At 44.4% G+C, this 16,848-nt stretch overlaps 1 protein-coding gene across 2 annotated transcripts in view; it reads right to left on the reverse strand.

Annotated features, from left to right (window-relative positions):
* Positions 1–16,848, reverse strand: part of LOC139403843 (fibrillin-1-like) — a 122,480-nt gene that overhangs the window by 1,645 nt on the left and 103,987 nt on the right. The window contains exons 56-66 of one of the 2 annotated variants that reach the window (XM_071146996.1): positions 12,836–12,967; positions 12,201–12,326; positions 11,903–12,109; positions 10,920–11,045; positions 6,823–6,945; positions 5,738–5,854; positions 4,183–4,311; positions 3,816–3,935; positions 2,458–2,686; positions 1,636–1,861; positions 1,221–1,286 (exon numbers count right to left, since the gene is read on the reverse strand). In XM_071146996.1, coding sequence (XP_071003097.1) covers positions 1,236–1,286; positions 1,636–1,861; positions 2,458–2,686; positions 3,816–3,935; positions 4,183–4,311; positions 5,738–5,854; positions 6,823–6,945; positions 10,920–11,045; positions 11,903–12,109; positions 12,201–12,326; positions 12,836–12,967 — 1,586 coding nt within the window. In that variant the 3' untranslated portion in view covers positions 1,221–1,235. Of the gene's footprint in view, positions 1–1,220; positions 1,287–1,635; positions 1,862–2,457; positions 2,687–3,815; positions 3,936–4,182; positions 4,312–5,737; positions 5,855–6,822; positions 6,946–10,919; positions 11,046–11,902; positions 12,110–12,200; positions 12,327–12,835; positions 12,968–16,848 lie in introns of those variants that run through there. The other variant, XM_071146995.1, reaches the window with a different exon arrangement.

Consider the following 16,848-nt stretch of genomic DNA (forward strand, 5'->3'; position numbering starts at 1 on the left):
CCCTTGCTGATGGAAGGAGGTTTTCACTCAAAATCTCACTAGACATGGCCCCATTCATTCTTTCCTTTACACGGATCAGTCGTCCTGGTCCCTTTGCAGAAAAACAGCCCCAAGGCATGATGTTTCCACCCCCATGCTTCACAGTAGGTATGGTGTTCTTTGGATGCAACTCAGCATTCTTTGTCTTCCAAACACGATGAGTTGAGTTTTTACCAAAAAGTTATATTTTGGTTTCATCTGACCATATGACATTCTCCCAATCTTCTTCTGGATCATCCAAATGCTCTCTAGCAAACTTCAGACGGGCCTGGACATGTACTGGCTTAGGGCAGGGGGACACGTCTTGCACTGCAGGATTTGAGTCCCTGGTGGCGTAGTGTGTTACTGATGGTAGGCGTTGTTACTTTGGTCCCAGCTCTCTGCAGGTCATTCATTAGGTCCCCCCGTGTGGTTCTGGGATTTTTGCTCACCGTTCTTGTGATCATTTTGACTCCACGGGGTGAGATCTTGCGTGGAGCCCCAGATCGAGGGAGATTATCAGTGGTCTTGTATGTCTTCCATTTCCTAATAATTGCTCCCACAGTTGATTTCTTCAAACCAAGCTGCTTACCTATTGCAGATTCAGTCTTCCCAGCCTGGTGCAGGTCTACAATTTTGTTTCTGGTGTCCTTTGACAGCTCTTTGGTCTTGGCCATAGTGGAGTTTGGAGTGTGACTGTTGAGGTTGTGGACAGGTGTCTTTTATACTGATAACAAGTTCAAACAGGTGCCATTAATACAGATAACGAGTGGAGGACAGAGGAGCCTCTTAAAGAGCAAGTTGCAGGTCTGTGAGAGCCAGAAATCTTGCTTGTTTGTAGGTGACCAAATACTTATTTTCCACCATAATTTGCAAATAAATTCATTAAAAATCCTACAATGTGATTTTCTGGATTTTTTTCCCTCATTTTGTCTGTCATAGTTGAAGTGTACCTATGATGAAAATTACAGGCGTCTCTCATCATTTTAAGTGGGAGAACTTGCACAATTGGTGGCTGACTAAATACTTTTTTGCCCCACTGTAGATATACAGTATTATACAGATATATGATGTGTAACACTGTCCAGACTCACTGTCTCCTGATGCTGAGGACACAAGACAGGTTACATACAGTATTATACAGATATATGATGTGTAACACTGTCCAGACTCACTGTCTCCTGATGCTGAGGACACAAGACAGGTTACATACAGTATTATACATATATATGATGTGTAACACTGTCCAGACTCACTGTCTCCTGATGCTGAGGACACAAGACAGGTTACATACAGTATTATACAGATATATGATGTGTAACACTGTCCAGGCTCACTGTCTCCTGATGCTGAGGACACAGGACAGGTTACATACAGTATTATACAGATATATGATGTGTAGGTTCACTGTCCAGGTTCACTGTCTCCTGATGCTGAGGACACAGGACCATGTAGTAGGTGGATTATGTAAACACTGACAACACTCAACACTCCGGATCCTGATGACACAACACAGGACCACACAGTTAATATGTACTACGGATTCAGTGAAGAGCAGGCAAGACATGATAGCATGACCATTCTAGGGGCCACCAGACCAAGACAGACAGACATTACCTGTGCATTGTCCAGAGGTTGCTCCAGCGTTGAGTTGGTGTCGCGGCGTTTGCGCCCCTTCTTGGGGTAACCGTTGATCTTACACTCGTAGCAGGCCTCAGGAGACAGATCGTTGTCACCCACCTCTGCTGCCCCTCCTCCTCCTCCTCCTCCTCCTCCTCCTCCTCCTCCTCCTCCCTGGCCCAGACTCACACCACTACCAAAGCCCACGCCTGACACACAGTGCCTGGAACACACAGAAAGGAGTCAATCACACACACACAGGGCATAAAATCATACCCAAACACCATCTTGCCTATACGTGGGCTAGCTGACAACATCACCAAAACAATGTGCACACTTCAATGTTGTGATTGTGGATGGCCAGATAGCTACCAACAATGACAATAAAGTGACTCGTTTCAGCTAGTTTCATCTTGTTCTTGATACCATGTCTTTTTTAGGGGTTTTGACTGATTTCATTACAATGCTAATATGGCTAAAATTCGCTAGCTAGCTAACCAACAACTGTAACGATGTATTTGAGAGACATTGTGCACATTTATATATGTTTTCAATAAATATCGGAGACAAAATGTAGTTTACATGTTGTCAACAATCTAAGCCAACCCTGTCTGTTTTGTCCCATAGTTACGCACGTGTTGGTTTTGTTGCTAAACAACAAACCTGTCTATCCATCAAAATTGATAATGATATTGCTCCAAACACACACACACACACACACACACACACACACACACACACACACACACACACACACACACACACACACACACACACACACACACACACACACACACACACACAGTCTCAATCACTCACCCCTGTCCAGCACGGTAGTATCCAGGTGGACAGCCACAGAGATACCCTCCGTCTGTGTTGGAACAGCCGTAGTTACATGGATTAGAGGAGGAGGAGCACTCGTTGATGTCACTGCACCCCCCCTGGTCTCCATAGTTGAACCCAGTGGGACAGAGGCAACGGAAGCTCCCCAGGGTGTTATGGCACGACGCTCCCCCACAGATCTGAGTGTTCTGGCACTCGTTCTCATCTGACCACAGGAAACAAACAACACAGACAGGAAGTCAACAAAACAAACAGATGTCAAATATGGGTCAAACCTCGGCCAGAGAACACAAACAATACTGAGAAACTCTTGAAGGGAATGAGGAAACCATCTGTAGTACCGGTTCAGCTGATAAACATTGGCCGTGTTCTTTTTGGGAAAGGCCACTGAATATCAATGCTGTAATTCCCATCAGTAGAGTCAAGTTAAAGTGCCAGCGACTCAGTTATAACAACAGTGTTCATGTAGGACAGTGACTCAGGGAGGGAGTGCTTCCAGTAATCTAGAGAGGAACAAGTTCAACTTCCAGGAAAGGGATGTAGATTTGATGTTGAGGGAGAGAGAAAGACAGAAGACAGACAGACAAGGGGGGAGAGAAAGACAGAAGACAGACAGACAGACATGGGGAGAGAAAGACAGAAGACAGACAGACAAGGGGGGAGAGAAAGACAGAAGACAGACAGACAGACAGGGGGGGGAGAAAGACAGAAGACAGACAGACAGGGGGGGAGAAAGACAGAAGACAGACAGACAAGGGGGGAGAGAAAGACAGAAGACAGACAGACAAGGGGAGAGAAAGACAGAAGACAGACAGACAGGGGAGAGAACGACAGAAGACAGACAGACAGGCATGGGGAGAGAAAGACAGAAGACAGACATACAGAGGGGCAGAAAGACAGAAGACAGACAGACAGGGGGAGAGAAAGACAGAAGACAGACAGACAGGGGGGGAGAGAAAGACAGAAGACAGACATACAGAGGGGGAGAAAGACAGAAGACAGACAGACAGGGGGGGGAAAGACAGAAGACAGACAGACAGGGGGGGAGAGAAAGACAGAAGACAGACAGACAGGGGAGAGAAAGACAGAAGACAGACAGACAGGGGAGAGAAAGACAGAAGACAGACAGACAGGCATGGGGAGAGAAAGACAGACATACAGAGGGGCAGAAAGACAGAAGACAGACAGACAGGGGGGGGAAGACAGAAGACAGACAGACAGGGGGGAGAGAAAGACAGAAGACAGACAGACAGGGGGAGAGAAAGACAGAAGACAGACAGACAGGGGGGGAGAAGGATTGAGAGAAAGAGAGAGAGAGAGTCTGTACCACTCACCGACACACTGGTTCCATTGATAGTGTTGTAGGTATCCCTGAGGACAGCTACACCGGTACCCTCCCACCAGGTTCTGACAGCCATGTTGACAACGGTGGTTACCATCACACTCATCCATATCTGTCAGGGAAACCACATACACACACAAACAAACACCCACACACACAGCATTACAATAGTTATGTGGCCATACAGTTATCTAACTGTACTGGATAGGTACAAGCAAAAAGGTGAAGTTTCTACCAAATCCCTGTTTATAGTGGAGTTATTGCCATATTGCCTATACCTATCTGATCATTTCAGATCCATATAAAGTGCCTAGGGGTATGGAGTCAGCTGATCCCGAGAGAGGCAGTGATTGGCTGACCTTCACAGCTCTGTCCATTGGGGTCCATTGAGAATCCTCTAGTACACTCGCAGTTGAAGCTGCCTGGGCTGTTCTGACACACACCATTAGAGCCACACAGAGCAGGGTCCGACCCACATTCATTATTGTCTACAGAGAGAGAGAGAGACATTCATTACTATCTACAGAGAGAGAGAGAGACATTCATTACTATCTACAGAGAGAGAGACACTCATTACTATCTACAGAGAGAGAGACACTCATTACTATCTACAGAGAGAGAGAGACATTCATTACTATCTACACAGAGAGAGAGACATTATTATCTACAGAGAGAGATACTCATTACTATCTACAGAGAGAGAGACACTCATTACTATCTACAGAGAGAGAGACACTCATTACTATCTACAGAGAGAGAGACACTCATTACTATCTACAGAGAGAGAGACACTATTTACTATCTACAGAGAGAGAGAGACACTCATTACTATATACAGAGAGAGAGACACTCATTACTATCTACAGAGAGAGAGAGACACTCATTACTATCTACAGAGAGAGAGACACTCATTACTATCTACAGAGAGAGACACTCATTACTATCTACAGAGAGAGACTCATTACTATCTACAGAGAGAGACACTCATTACTATTTACAGAGAGAGACACTCATTACTATCTACAGAGATAGACTCATTACTATCTACAGAGAGAGACTCATTACTATCTACAGAGAGAGACGCTAATTACTATCTGCAGAGAGAGACTCATTACTATCTACGGAGAGAGAGAGACATTACTATCTACGGAGAGAGAGAGACATTACTATCTACAGAGAGAGAGACATTACTATCTACAGAGAGAGAGACATTCATTACTATCTGCAGAGAGAGAGACACTCATTACTATCTACAGAGAGAGAGACATTCATTACTATCTACAGAGAGAGAGACATTCATTACTATCTACAGAGAGAGAGACATTCATTACTATCTACAGAGAGAGAGAGACATTACTATCTGGAAGGAGAGCGGGAGAAGAGAGGAGGAGAGAGGGGAGAGTGGGGGGTGAGCGAGAGGTAGAGAGAGAAAGACCATTGGTCAACAACAGACTGTCTGAGTGACTTACCGACTGATTTACTGACTGACTGACTGACTGGGTGCATCTGTTTGACCTTGGCCAGTGCAGGACCAATGGAATGGTCTCAAATATGCAACCTTCCTTGTTACTCGGGCGAGGTAAAAATAATTCACCACAGACTGACTGGCTGATTGACCAATGAACGGAGGGAGGCTGTCTAGCCACAAAGTCATGGGAGCTGAAGTGCGGAATGGAAAACCCCTGTTGTAACCATGGCAACAGACTGCAAAATTCCACAACAAGTCATTGTTAAGTTGTCATGGCGACAGTTCAGTTGAGCCCAATCTGATGTGTGATAGCAGACGAAGAACATTAAAGAGACTTTTTATGGGGAGAGATGGAAGATAAGTGGCTACATTTGGTTATGTTTGTAAAGCCTAGTCGAGTGGAGGAGGGAGGAGTTTGTGTGTGTGTGTGTGTGTGTGTGTGTTACCTATGCAGGCAGTATGGTGCTGGGTGAAGCCTGGAGGACATTTGCAGGTGAATCCTCCAATGGTGTTCACACACAGGAACTGACAGTTGTGCTGTTTGCTCTGACACTCATCCAGATCTGAGAGGAGGGGGAGAGAGAGAGAGAGGGAGAGAGAGGGGGACAGGGAGAGAGGGGATAGAGAGAGAGGGAGATAGAGATAGGGGGGATAGAGAGAGGGGGGGATAGAGAGAGAGAGAGGGGGATAGAGAGAGAGAGGGGGATAAAGAGAGCGGGGGATAGAGAGAGAGGGGGATAGAGAGAGAGGGGGATAGAGAGAGAGGGGGATAGAGAGAGAGGGGGATAGAGAGAGAGAGGGATAGAGAGAGAGAGGGGGGTAGAGAGAGAGGGGATAGAGAGAGATGGGGATAGAGAGAGAGGGGGATAGAGAGAGAGGGGGATAGAGAGAGAGAGGGATAGAGAGAGAGGGGGATAGAGAGAGAGAGGGGATAGAGAGAGAGGGGGATAGAGAGAGGGGGATAGAGAGAGAGGGATAGAGAGAGAGGGGGATAGAGAGAGAGGGGGATAGAGAGAGAGGGGGATAGAGAGAGAGAGTAAAGGTTAGATTCCAGCTCCACAACTGTATAGAGTTAGTTTCCAGTCCTTCTCCTGTCAGTGACCTGTTGATGAACTGCCACAGAACCAGACCCCGGAAACATGGTGGAAACCAGGCGGAAAGTTTGTGCGTGTGTCTGAATGTGTGTGTCTGAGTGTGTTTGTGTGTATGTGTCTGTGTGAGTGAGTGAGTGTGTATGTGTGTCTGAGTGTGTGTGTGTCTGTGCATGTCTGTGTGCGTGAGCATGTGTAGATACTGCCCTAGGGTAAACATAGCTGTCGCCAAGAGTGGTAATGAGCAATATGGACCAATTATGTTTGTATAAACTCCCCAAACTGACCATACACACTGATAAACACATGACCTACCAGACGCAACAGATCACAATCTCTGCTCACCACATACACGGAAATGCACACACTGTGTGTGTGAGGCTGGCACTGTGACTGTGTGTGTGTGTGTGTGTTTGTGTGTGTGTCTGTGCATGTCTCACCTCGGCAGCTCTTGCCGTCCTCCTGCAGGATGTATCCTCTGGGACAGGAGCAGAGGTAGCTTCCCTCTGTGTTCTTACAGAGGAAGTTACACGGCTTAGGAGCCTGCACACACTCATCCATATCTACACAGGAGAGACAAGTTACACTCATCCATATCTACACAGGAGAGACACGTTACTCATCCATATCTACACAGGAGAGACAAGTTACACTCATCCATATCTACACAGGAGAGACAACTTACACTCATCCATATCTACACAGGAGAGAGACAAGTTACACTCATCCATATCTAGAGAGGAGAGAGAGAAGTTACACTCATCCATATCTACACAGGAGAGAGAAGTTACACTCATCCACATCTACACAGGAGAGAGATAAGTTACACTCATCCACATCTACACATGAGAAAGAGAAGTTACACTCATCCACATCTGCACAGGAGAGAGATAAGTTACACTCATCCACATCTACACAGGAGAGAGACAAGTTACACTCATTCATATCTACACAGGAGAGAGAGAAGTCACATTCATCCACATCTACACAAGCGAGAGACAAGTTACACTCATCCACATCTAGAGGAGAGAGAAGTTACACTCATCCACATCTAGAGAGGAGAGAGAGAAGCTACCCTCATCCATATCTACACAGGAGAGACAAGTTACACTCATCCATATCTACACAGGAGAGAGACAAGTTACACTCATCCATATCTACACAGGAGAGAGAGAAGTCACATTCATCCACATCTACACAAGCGAGAGAGAAGTTACACTCATCCACATCTAGAGGAGAGAGAAGTTACACTCATCCACATCTAGAGAGGAGAGAGAGAAGCTACCCTCATCCATATCTACACAGGAGAGACAAGTTACACTCATCCATATCTACACAGGAGAGAGACAAGTTACACTCATCCATATCTACACAGGAGAGACAAGTTACACTCATCCATATCTACACAGGAGAGAGAGAAGTTACACTCATCCATATCTACACAGGAGAGAGAAGTTACACTCATCCATATCTAGAGAGGAGAGATAGAAGCTACACTCATCCACATCTAGAGGAGAGAGAAGTTACACTCATCCACATCTAGAGAGGAGAGAGAGAAGTTACACTAATCCATATCTACACAGGAGAGAGAAGTTACACTCATTCACATCTACACAGGAGAGAGAGAAGTTACACTCATCCACATCTACACTGGAGAGAGACAAGTTACACTCATCCACATCTAGAGAGGAGAGAGAGAAGCTACACTCATCCATATCTACACAGGAGAGAGAAGTTACACTCATCCATATCTAGACAGGAGAGAGAGAAGTTACACTCATCCACATCTATAGGAGAGAGAAGTTACACTCATCCACATCTACACAGGAGAGAGACAAGTTACACTCATCCACATCTAGAGAGGAGAGAGACAAGTTACACTCATCCATATCTACACAGGAGAGAGAAAAGTTACATTCATCCACATCTACACAAGCGAGAGAGAAGTTACACTCATCCACATCTACACAGGAGAGAGAGAAGTTACACTCATCCATATCTAGAGAGGAGAGATAGAAGCTACACTCATCCACATCTAGAGGAGAGAGAAGTTACACTCATCCACATCTAGAGAGGAGAGAGAGAAGTTACACTCATCCATATCTACACAGGAGAGAGAAGTTACACTCATTCACATCTACACAGGAGAGAGACAAGTTACACTCATCCACATCTACACAGGAGAGAGAGAAGTTACACTCATCCACATCTACACAGGAGAGAGAGAAGTTACACTCATCCATATCTACACAGGAAAGAGACAAGTTACAATCATCCATATCTACAAAGGAGAGAGACAAGTTACACTCATCCATATCTACACAGGAGAGAGACAAGTTACACTCATCCACATCTAGAGAGGAGAGAGAGAAGTTACACTCATCCATATCTACACAGGAGAGAGAAGTTACACTCATCCATATCTAGAGAGGAGAGAGATAAGTTACACTCATCCACATCTACACATGAGAGAGAGAAGTTACACTCATCCACATCTGCACAGGAGAGAGAGAAGTTACACTCATCCACATCTACACAGGAGAGAGACAAGTTACACTCATCCATATCTACACAGGAGAGAGAGAAGTCACATTCATCCATATCTAGAGAGGAGAGAGAGAAGCTACACTCATCCACATCTAGGGGAGAGAGAAGTTACACTCATCCACATCTAGAGAGGAGAGAGATAAGTTACACTCATCCATATCTACACAGGAGAGAGAAGTTACACTCATCCACATCTACACAGGAGAGAGATAAGTTACACTCATCCACATCTACACATGAGAAAGAGAAGTTACACTCATCCACATCTGCACAGGAGAGAGAGAAGTTACACTCATCCACATCTACACAGGAGAGAGACAAGTTACACTCATCCATATCTACACAGGAGAGAGAGAAGTCACATTCATCCACATCTACACAAGCGAGAGAGAAGTTACACTCATCCACATCTAGAGGAGAGAGACATTACACTCATCCACATCTAGAGAGGAGAGAGAGAGAAGCTACACTCATCCATATCTACACAGGAGAGAGAAGTTACACTCATCCATATCTAGGCAGGAGAGAGAGAAGTCACATTCATCTACACAAGCGAGAGACAAGTTACACTCATCCACATCTAGAGGAGAGAGAAGTTACACTCATCCACATCTACACAGGAGAGAGACAAGTTACACTCATCCATATCTACACAGGAGAGAGAGAAGTCACATTCATCCACATCTACACAAGCGAGAGAGAAGTTACACTCATCCACATCTAGAGGAGAGAGAAGTTACACTCATCCACATCTAGAGAGGAGAGAGAGAAGCTACACTCATCCATATCTACACAGGAGAGAGAAGTTACACTCATCCATATCTAGACAGGAGAGAGAGAAGTTACACTCATCCACATCTATAGGAGAGAGAAGTTACACTCATCCACATCTACACAGGAGAGAGACAAGTTACACTCATCCATATCTACACAGGAGAGAGAGAAGTCACATTCATCCACATCTACACAAGCGAGAGAGAAGTTACACTCATCCACATCTACACAGGAGAGAGAGAAGTTACACTCATCCATATCTACACAGGAGAGAGAAGTTACACTCATCCATATCTAGAGAGGAGAGATAGAAGCTACACTCATCCACATCTAGAGGAGAGAGAAGTTACACTCATCCACATCTAGAGAGGAGAGAGAGAAGTTACACTCATCCATATCTACACAGGAGAGAGAAGTTACACTCATTCACATCTACACAGGAGAGAGAGAAGTTACACTCATCCACATCTACACTGGAGAGAGACAAGTTACACTCATCCACATCTACACAGGAGAGAGAGAAGTTACACTCATCCACATCTACACAGGAGAGAGAGAAGTTACACTCATCCATATCTACACAGGAAAGAGACAAGTTACAATCATCCATATCTACAAAGGAGAGAGACAAGTTACACTCATCCACATCTAGAGAGGAGAGAGAGAAGTTACACTCATCCATATCTACACAGGAGAGAGAAGTTACACTCATCCATATCTAGAGAGGAGAGAGATAAGTTACACTCATCCACATCTACACATGAGAGAGAGAAGTTACACTCATCCACATCTGCACAGGAGAGAGAGAAGTTACACTCATCCACATCTACACAGGAGAGAGACAAGTTACACTCATCCATATCTACACAGGAGAGAGAGAAGTCACATTCATCCATATCTAGAGAGGAGAGAGAGAAGCTACACTCATCCACATCTACACAGGAGAGAGAGAAGTTACACTCATCCATATCTACACAGGAAAGAGACAAGTTACAATCATCCATATCTACACAGGAGAGAGACAAGTTACACTCATCCATATCTACACAGGAGAGAGACAAGTTACACTCATCCACATCTACACAGGAGAGAGAGAAGTTACACTCATCCATATCTACACAGGAGAGAGGGAGGAGAAAGCCTGGTCAAAGGTAGTGGGAAATAGAGTGTGATTTGGGGCTGGACCTTAGACAGTGTTAGAGTGTCATAGTCTTACCCACACACAGGGTGCCAGTGATATCTGTGGTGTACCCAGTTTTACACACACAGCTGTAGGAGCCCAGGCTGTTGACACACTGTCCGTTCACACACAGGTTCCCCATCACACGACACTCATCTATGTCTGAGGGAGAGAGAGTCCTGTCAACTACAACATTATCATAATAAACAAACACTTATCAATGTCTGAGGGAGAGAGAGTCCTGTCAACTACAACATTATCATAATAAACAAACACTTATCAATGTCTGAGGGAGAGAGAGTCCTGTCAACTACAACATTATCATAATAAACACACACTCATATATGTCTGAGGGAGAGAGAGTCCTGTCAACTACAACATTATCATAATAAACACACACTCATATATGTCTGAGGGAGAGAGAGTCCTGTCAACTACAACATTATCATAATAAACACACACTTATCAATGTCTGAGGGAGAGAGAGTCCTGTCAACTACAACATTATCATCATAAACACACACTTATCAATGTCTGAGGGAGAGACAGTCCTGTCAACTACAACATTATCATAATAAACACACACTCATATATGTCTGAGGGAGAGAGAGTCCTGTCAACTACAACATTATCATAATAAACACACACTCATCTATGTCTGAGGGAGAGAGAGTCCTGTCAACTACAACATTATCATCATAAACACACACTTATCAATGTCTGAGGGAGAGAGAGTCCTGTCAACTACAACATTATCATCATAAACACACACTTATCAATGTCTGAGGGAGAGAGAGTCCTGTCAACTACAACATTATCATAATAAACACACACTCATCTGCATTTGCCTGAGTAGTCCTCAGGTAGATCCCAACCGTCCATAAAGTGGAGGTAGTTTGGTTAGACCTGAAGACAATGTGATGTCACAGAGCTATTGCCTCTGCTTTAGCTCAGTGGACTAGTGATTGTGTACCATCCATGGCGCAGGGTTGTGTATAGATATGAGTGAGTATTTCTACCTTTGCCGTCTGTTGTGTATCCGGGCCCCAGTGGACACATCTTCTTGTAGTGTGTGGTCCCAGGTAGAGGACACAGCTCACAGTTAGAACCCCAGCCTCGTCCTCCATCACAGCAACACTCAGACTTAGTCACACTGTTCCTGCTACTGGACTGCATCTGGCACAGTGTAGTCAACACCTCCGTGAAACACAGTCCCTGGCGGTTATCTAGATGAGAGGGAGAGAGAGAGAGTGAGTGAGAGATAGAGATAGAGTGAGAGTGTGAGTGAGAGAGATGTAGGGAAAGGGGTGTATTTACCTATACATTCAGTCTGTGTAGGGTTGGCGCTGAAGCCTTGGTCACACCTGCAGCGATAGCTTCCAACCGTGTTCTCACAACGACCGTTCTCACAGATACCTGGCTTAGCAGAGCATTCGTTCAGATCTACACACACACACACACACACACACACACACACACACACACACACACACACACACACACACACACACACACACACACACACACACACACACACACACACACACACACACACACACACACACACACACACACACACACACACACGGTGGAGATATAGTGATTAAATCCAGAACAGATCTGCAGGGTAGTCTGAATAAAACTATATCAGATATTGTGAGATGAATGTCAGTTTATTGCAGTAGTTCACCAGATGGACAAATCCCCATGAAGTATGATGGTTCTAACCTCAATGGAACCCTACATGAACTACAGATCCATTAGCACATATATTGTTTGCTACTACAAGTAGATGATAGGAATATTGTATGTGTGTACATTGTATGGGATCATACTCCTCTTTGGTGTCTTGGTAAGTTTGGTGTATATGTGAATTGAATAACCCCATAACATAGACCAGCCATGAACTGGTGAGAAAACCAGAATTGTATGTGTTAGTGTGTGTGTCTTACCTATGCACCCCTCTCCGTTAGGGGCCCGTGTGTAACCAGGGTTACAGATACACATGTAGGTCCCGATGAGGTTCTTACAGCGCATCCCTCTGCTCTCACAGTCATCCAGCCCATCCTCACACTCATTCTGGTCTGCAGGGGAGGGGAGAGAACACACACCGTGAGTGTGTGTACAATAATGTGTGTGCTTGTATCTGAGTGTGTGTGTGAGCGTGTGTACGTGCGTGAATTTGTGCATGAGTGTGTGTCGAAGCTTGTGTGTGTGTGTGTGCGCATGTGCATGTGTGTATGTGTGTGACAAAGTGCTTTCCTGGGTAACAGAGGATGTGTGTTTCCAGCCCTCCCAGAGTATATAAAGGTCTGTTTATAATAGTCATGTAAATACCAGCCTATAGTCCACACACTGACATCTTCCTCCTGTCTCCTGTCTGTCTCTGACTCAACACTGGTTCCCTCTCCTCCCCTTGTAAAACCCTTGTTATGCTCTCTCTCTCCCACACAGTGTTTATAAAGTCTTATTCCGATACAGAGAGTTGAGGCAGGGGTGAGGTGGAGACTCCAAGCCTTATGTAAGATGGTAGATAGCTGAAGCCTCATACAGTGACGTCACCGGGGATGAGAAGTAACTGTCACCTCAGAATCCTAAAATACATTTCTGGTTTAACTGCGCTGTACTGACGACAGACTATGGAATGTTGAATGTTTCTCTACATTCCCATAGTCCCTGCTGTACCTACAGTCTCTACAGTCCATTTAGTATCTATAGCAGATTCCAGTCCCTGCTGTACCTACAGTCTCTACAGTCCATTTAGTATCTATAGCAGATTCCAGTCCCTGCTGTACCTACAGTCTCTACAGTCCATTTAGTATCTATAGCAGATTCCAGTCCCTGCTGTACCTACAGTCTCTACAGTCCATTTAGTATCTATAGCAGATTCCAGTCCCTGCTGTACCTACAGTCTCTACAGTCCATTTAGTAGCTATAGCAGATTCCAGTCCCTGCTGTACCTAGTCTCTACAGTCCATTTAGTATCTATAGCAGATTCCAGTCCCTGCTGTACCTACAGTCTCTACAGTCCATTTAGTATCTATAGCAGATTCCAGTCCCTGCTGTACCTACAGTCTCTACAGACCATTTAGTATCTATAGCAGATTCCAGTCCCTGCTGTACCTACAGTCTCTACAGTCCATTTAGTATCTATAGCAGATTCCAGTCCCTGCTGTACCTACAGTCTCTACAGTCCATTTAGTATCTATAGCAGATTCCAGTCCCTGCTGTACCTACAGTCTCTACAGTCCATTTAGTATCTATAGCAGATTCCAGTCCCTGCTGTACCTACAGTCTCTACAGACCATTTAGTATCTATAGCAGATTCCAGTCCCTGCTGTACCTACAGTCTCTACAGTCCATTTAGTATCTATAGCAGATTCCAGTCCCTGCTGTACCTACAGTCTCTACAGACCATTTAGTATCTATAGCAGATTCCAGTCCCTGCTGTACCTACAGTCTCTACAGTCCATTTAGTATCTATAGCAGATTCCAGTCCCTGCTGTATCTACAGTCTCTACAGTCCATTTAGTATCTATAGCAGATTCCAGTCCCTGCTGTACCTACAGTCTCTACAGTCTATTTAGTATTTATAGCAGATTCCAGTCCCTGCTGTACCTACAGTCTCTACAGTCCATTTAGTATCTATAGCAGATTCCAGTCCCTGTTGTACCTACAGTCTCTACAGTCCATTTAGTATATATAGCAGATTCCAGTCCCTGCTGTACCTACAGTCTCTACAGTCCATTTAGTAGCTATAGCAGATTCCAGTCCCTGCTGTACCTACAGTCTCTACAGTCTATTTAGTATCTATAGCAGATTCCAGTCACTGCCATACCTACAGGCCCTAAAGTAAGATATCTATAGTATATTATAAACTGGGTGATTCAAACCCTGAATGCTGATTGGCTGACAGCCATGGTATATCAGACCGTATACCATGGGTATAACTTTCACGCCCTGACCTTAGTTATCTTTGTTTTCTTTATTATTTTGGTTAGGTCAGGGTGTGACAAGGGTGGTTGGTTTAGTTTTTGTATTGTCTAGGTGTTTTCCCCTGTCTAGGGTTTTTTGTATATCTATGGGGTTTTTGTATGTCTAGGTATATGTAGGTCTATGGTGGCCTGAATTGGTTCCCAATCAGAGACAGCTGTTTATCGTTGTCTCTGATTGGGGATCCTATTTAGGTTGCCATTTTCCATTTTGGGTTTGTGGGTTATTGTCTATGTGTAGTTGCCTGTCAGTACGTGTGTATCATTGCGCCTGTGTTGTTTTGTATACATTGTTCAGTGTTTATTCTTCATTATAAGAAGTATGTATTCTTATCACGCTGCGCATTGGTCTCCTTGTTATGACGAACGTGACAATAACAAACAAATGTTTACTGCTCTAATTACATTGGTAACCAGTTTCTAATAGCAAAAGGCACTCTGTGCGTTGTGCTTAAGAACAGCCCTTAGCCGTGGTACATTGGCCCTATACTACACCCCTTAGGCCTTATTGCTTAAATCCAGTCCCTATTGGCCTATAGTAGATATCTATAGCAGATTCCAGTCCCTACAGGCCTATAGTAGATATCTATAGCAGATTCCAGTCCCTACAGGCCTATAGTAGATATCTATAGCATATTCCAGTCCCTACAGGCCTATAGTAGATATCTATAGCAGATTCCAGTCCCTACAGACCTATAGTAGATATCTATAGCAGATTACTGTCCCTACAGGCCTATAGTAAGATATCTATAGCAGATTCCAGTCCCTACGGCCTATAGTAGATGTCTATAGCAGATTCCAGTCCCTACAGGCCTATAGTAGATATCTATAGCAGATTCCAGTCCCTACAGACCTATAGTAGATATCTATAGCAGATTCCAGTCCCTACGGCATATAGTAGATATCTATAGCAGATTCCAGTCCCTACAGGCCTATAGTAGATATCTATAGCAGATTCCAGTCCCTACAGGCCTATAGTAGATATCTATAGCAGATTCCAGTCCCTACAGGCCTATAGTAGATATCTATAGCAGATTCCAGTCCCTACAGACCTATTGTAGATATCTATAGCAGATTCCAGTCCCTACGGCCTATAGTAGATATATATAGCAGATTCCAGTCCCTACAGGCCTATAGTAGATATCTATAGCAGATTCCATTCCCTACAGAACTATAGTAGATATCTATAGCAGATTCCAGTCCCTACAGGCCTATAGTAGATATCTATAGCAGATTCCAGTCCCTACAGGCCTATAGTAGATATCTATAGCAGATTCCAGTACCTACGGCCTATAGTAGATATCTATAGCAGATTCCAGTCCCTACAGACCTATTGTAGATATCTATAGCAGATTCCAGTCCCTACGGCCTATAGTAGATATATATAGCAGATTCCAGTCCCTACAGGCCTATAGTAGATATCTATAGCAGATTCCAGTCCCTACAGACCTATTGTAGATATCTATGGCAGATTCCAGTCCCTACGGCCTATAGTAGATATCTATAGCAGATTCCAGTCCCTACAGGCCTATAGTAGATATCTATAGCAGATTCCAGTCCCTACAGACCTATAGTAGATATCTATAGCAGATTCCAGTCCCTACAGACCTATAGTAAGATATCTATAGCAGATTCCAGTCCCTACAGGCCTATAGTAGATATCTATAGAAGATTCCAGTCCCTACAGACCTATAGTAGATATCTAGAGCAGATTCCAGTCCCTACAGGCCTATAGTAGATATCTAGAGCAGATTCCAGTCCCTACAGGCCTATAGTAGATATCTATAGCAGATTCCAGTCCCTACAGGCCTATAGTAGATATCTATAGCAGATTCCAGTCCCTACAGACCTATAGTATATATCTATAGCAGATTCCAGTCCCTACAGGCCTATAGTAGATATCTATAGCAGATTCCAGTCCCTACAGGCCTATAGTAGATATCTATAGCAGATTCCAGTCCCTACAGGCCTAT

Source organism: Oncorhynchus clarkii, unplaced genomic scaffold (assembly GCF_045791955.1).
Source record: "Oncorhynchus clarkii lewisi isolate Uvic-CL-2024 unplaced genomic scaffold, UVic_Ocla_1.0 unplaced_contig_3709_pilon_pilon, whole genome shotgun sequence".
Taxonomy (NCBI): domain Eukaryota; kingdom Metazoa; phylum Chordata; class Actinopteri; order Salmoniformes; family Salmonidae; genus Oncorhynchus; species Oncorhynchus clarkii.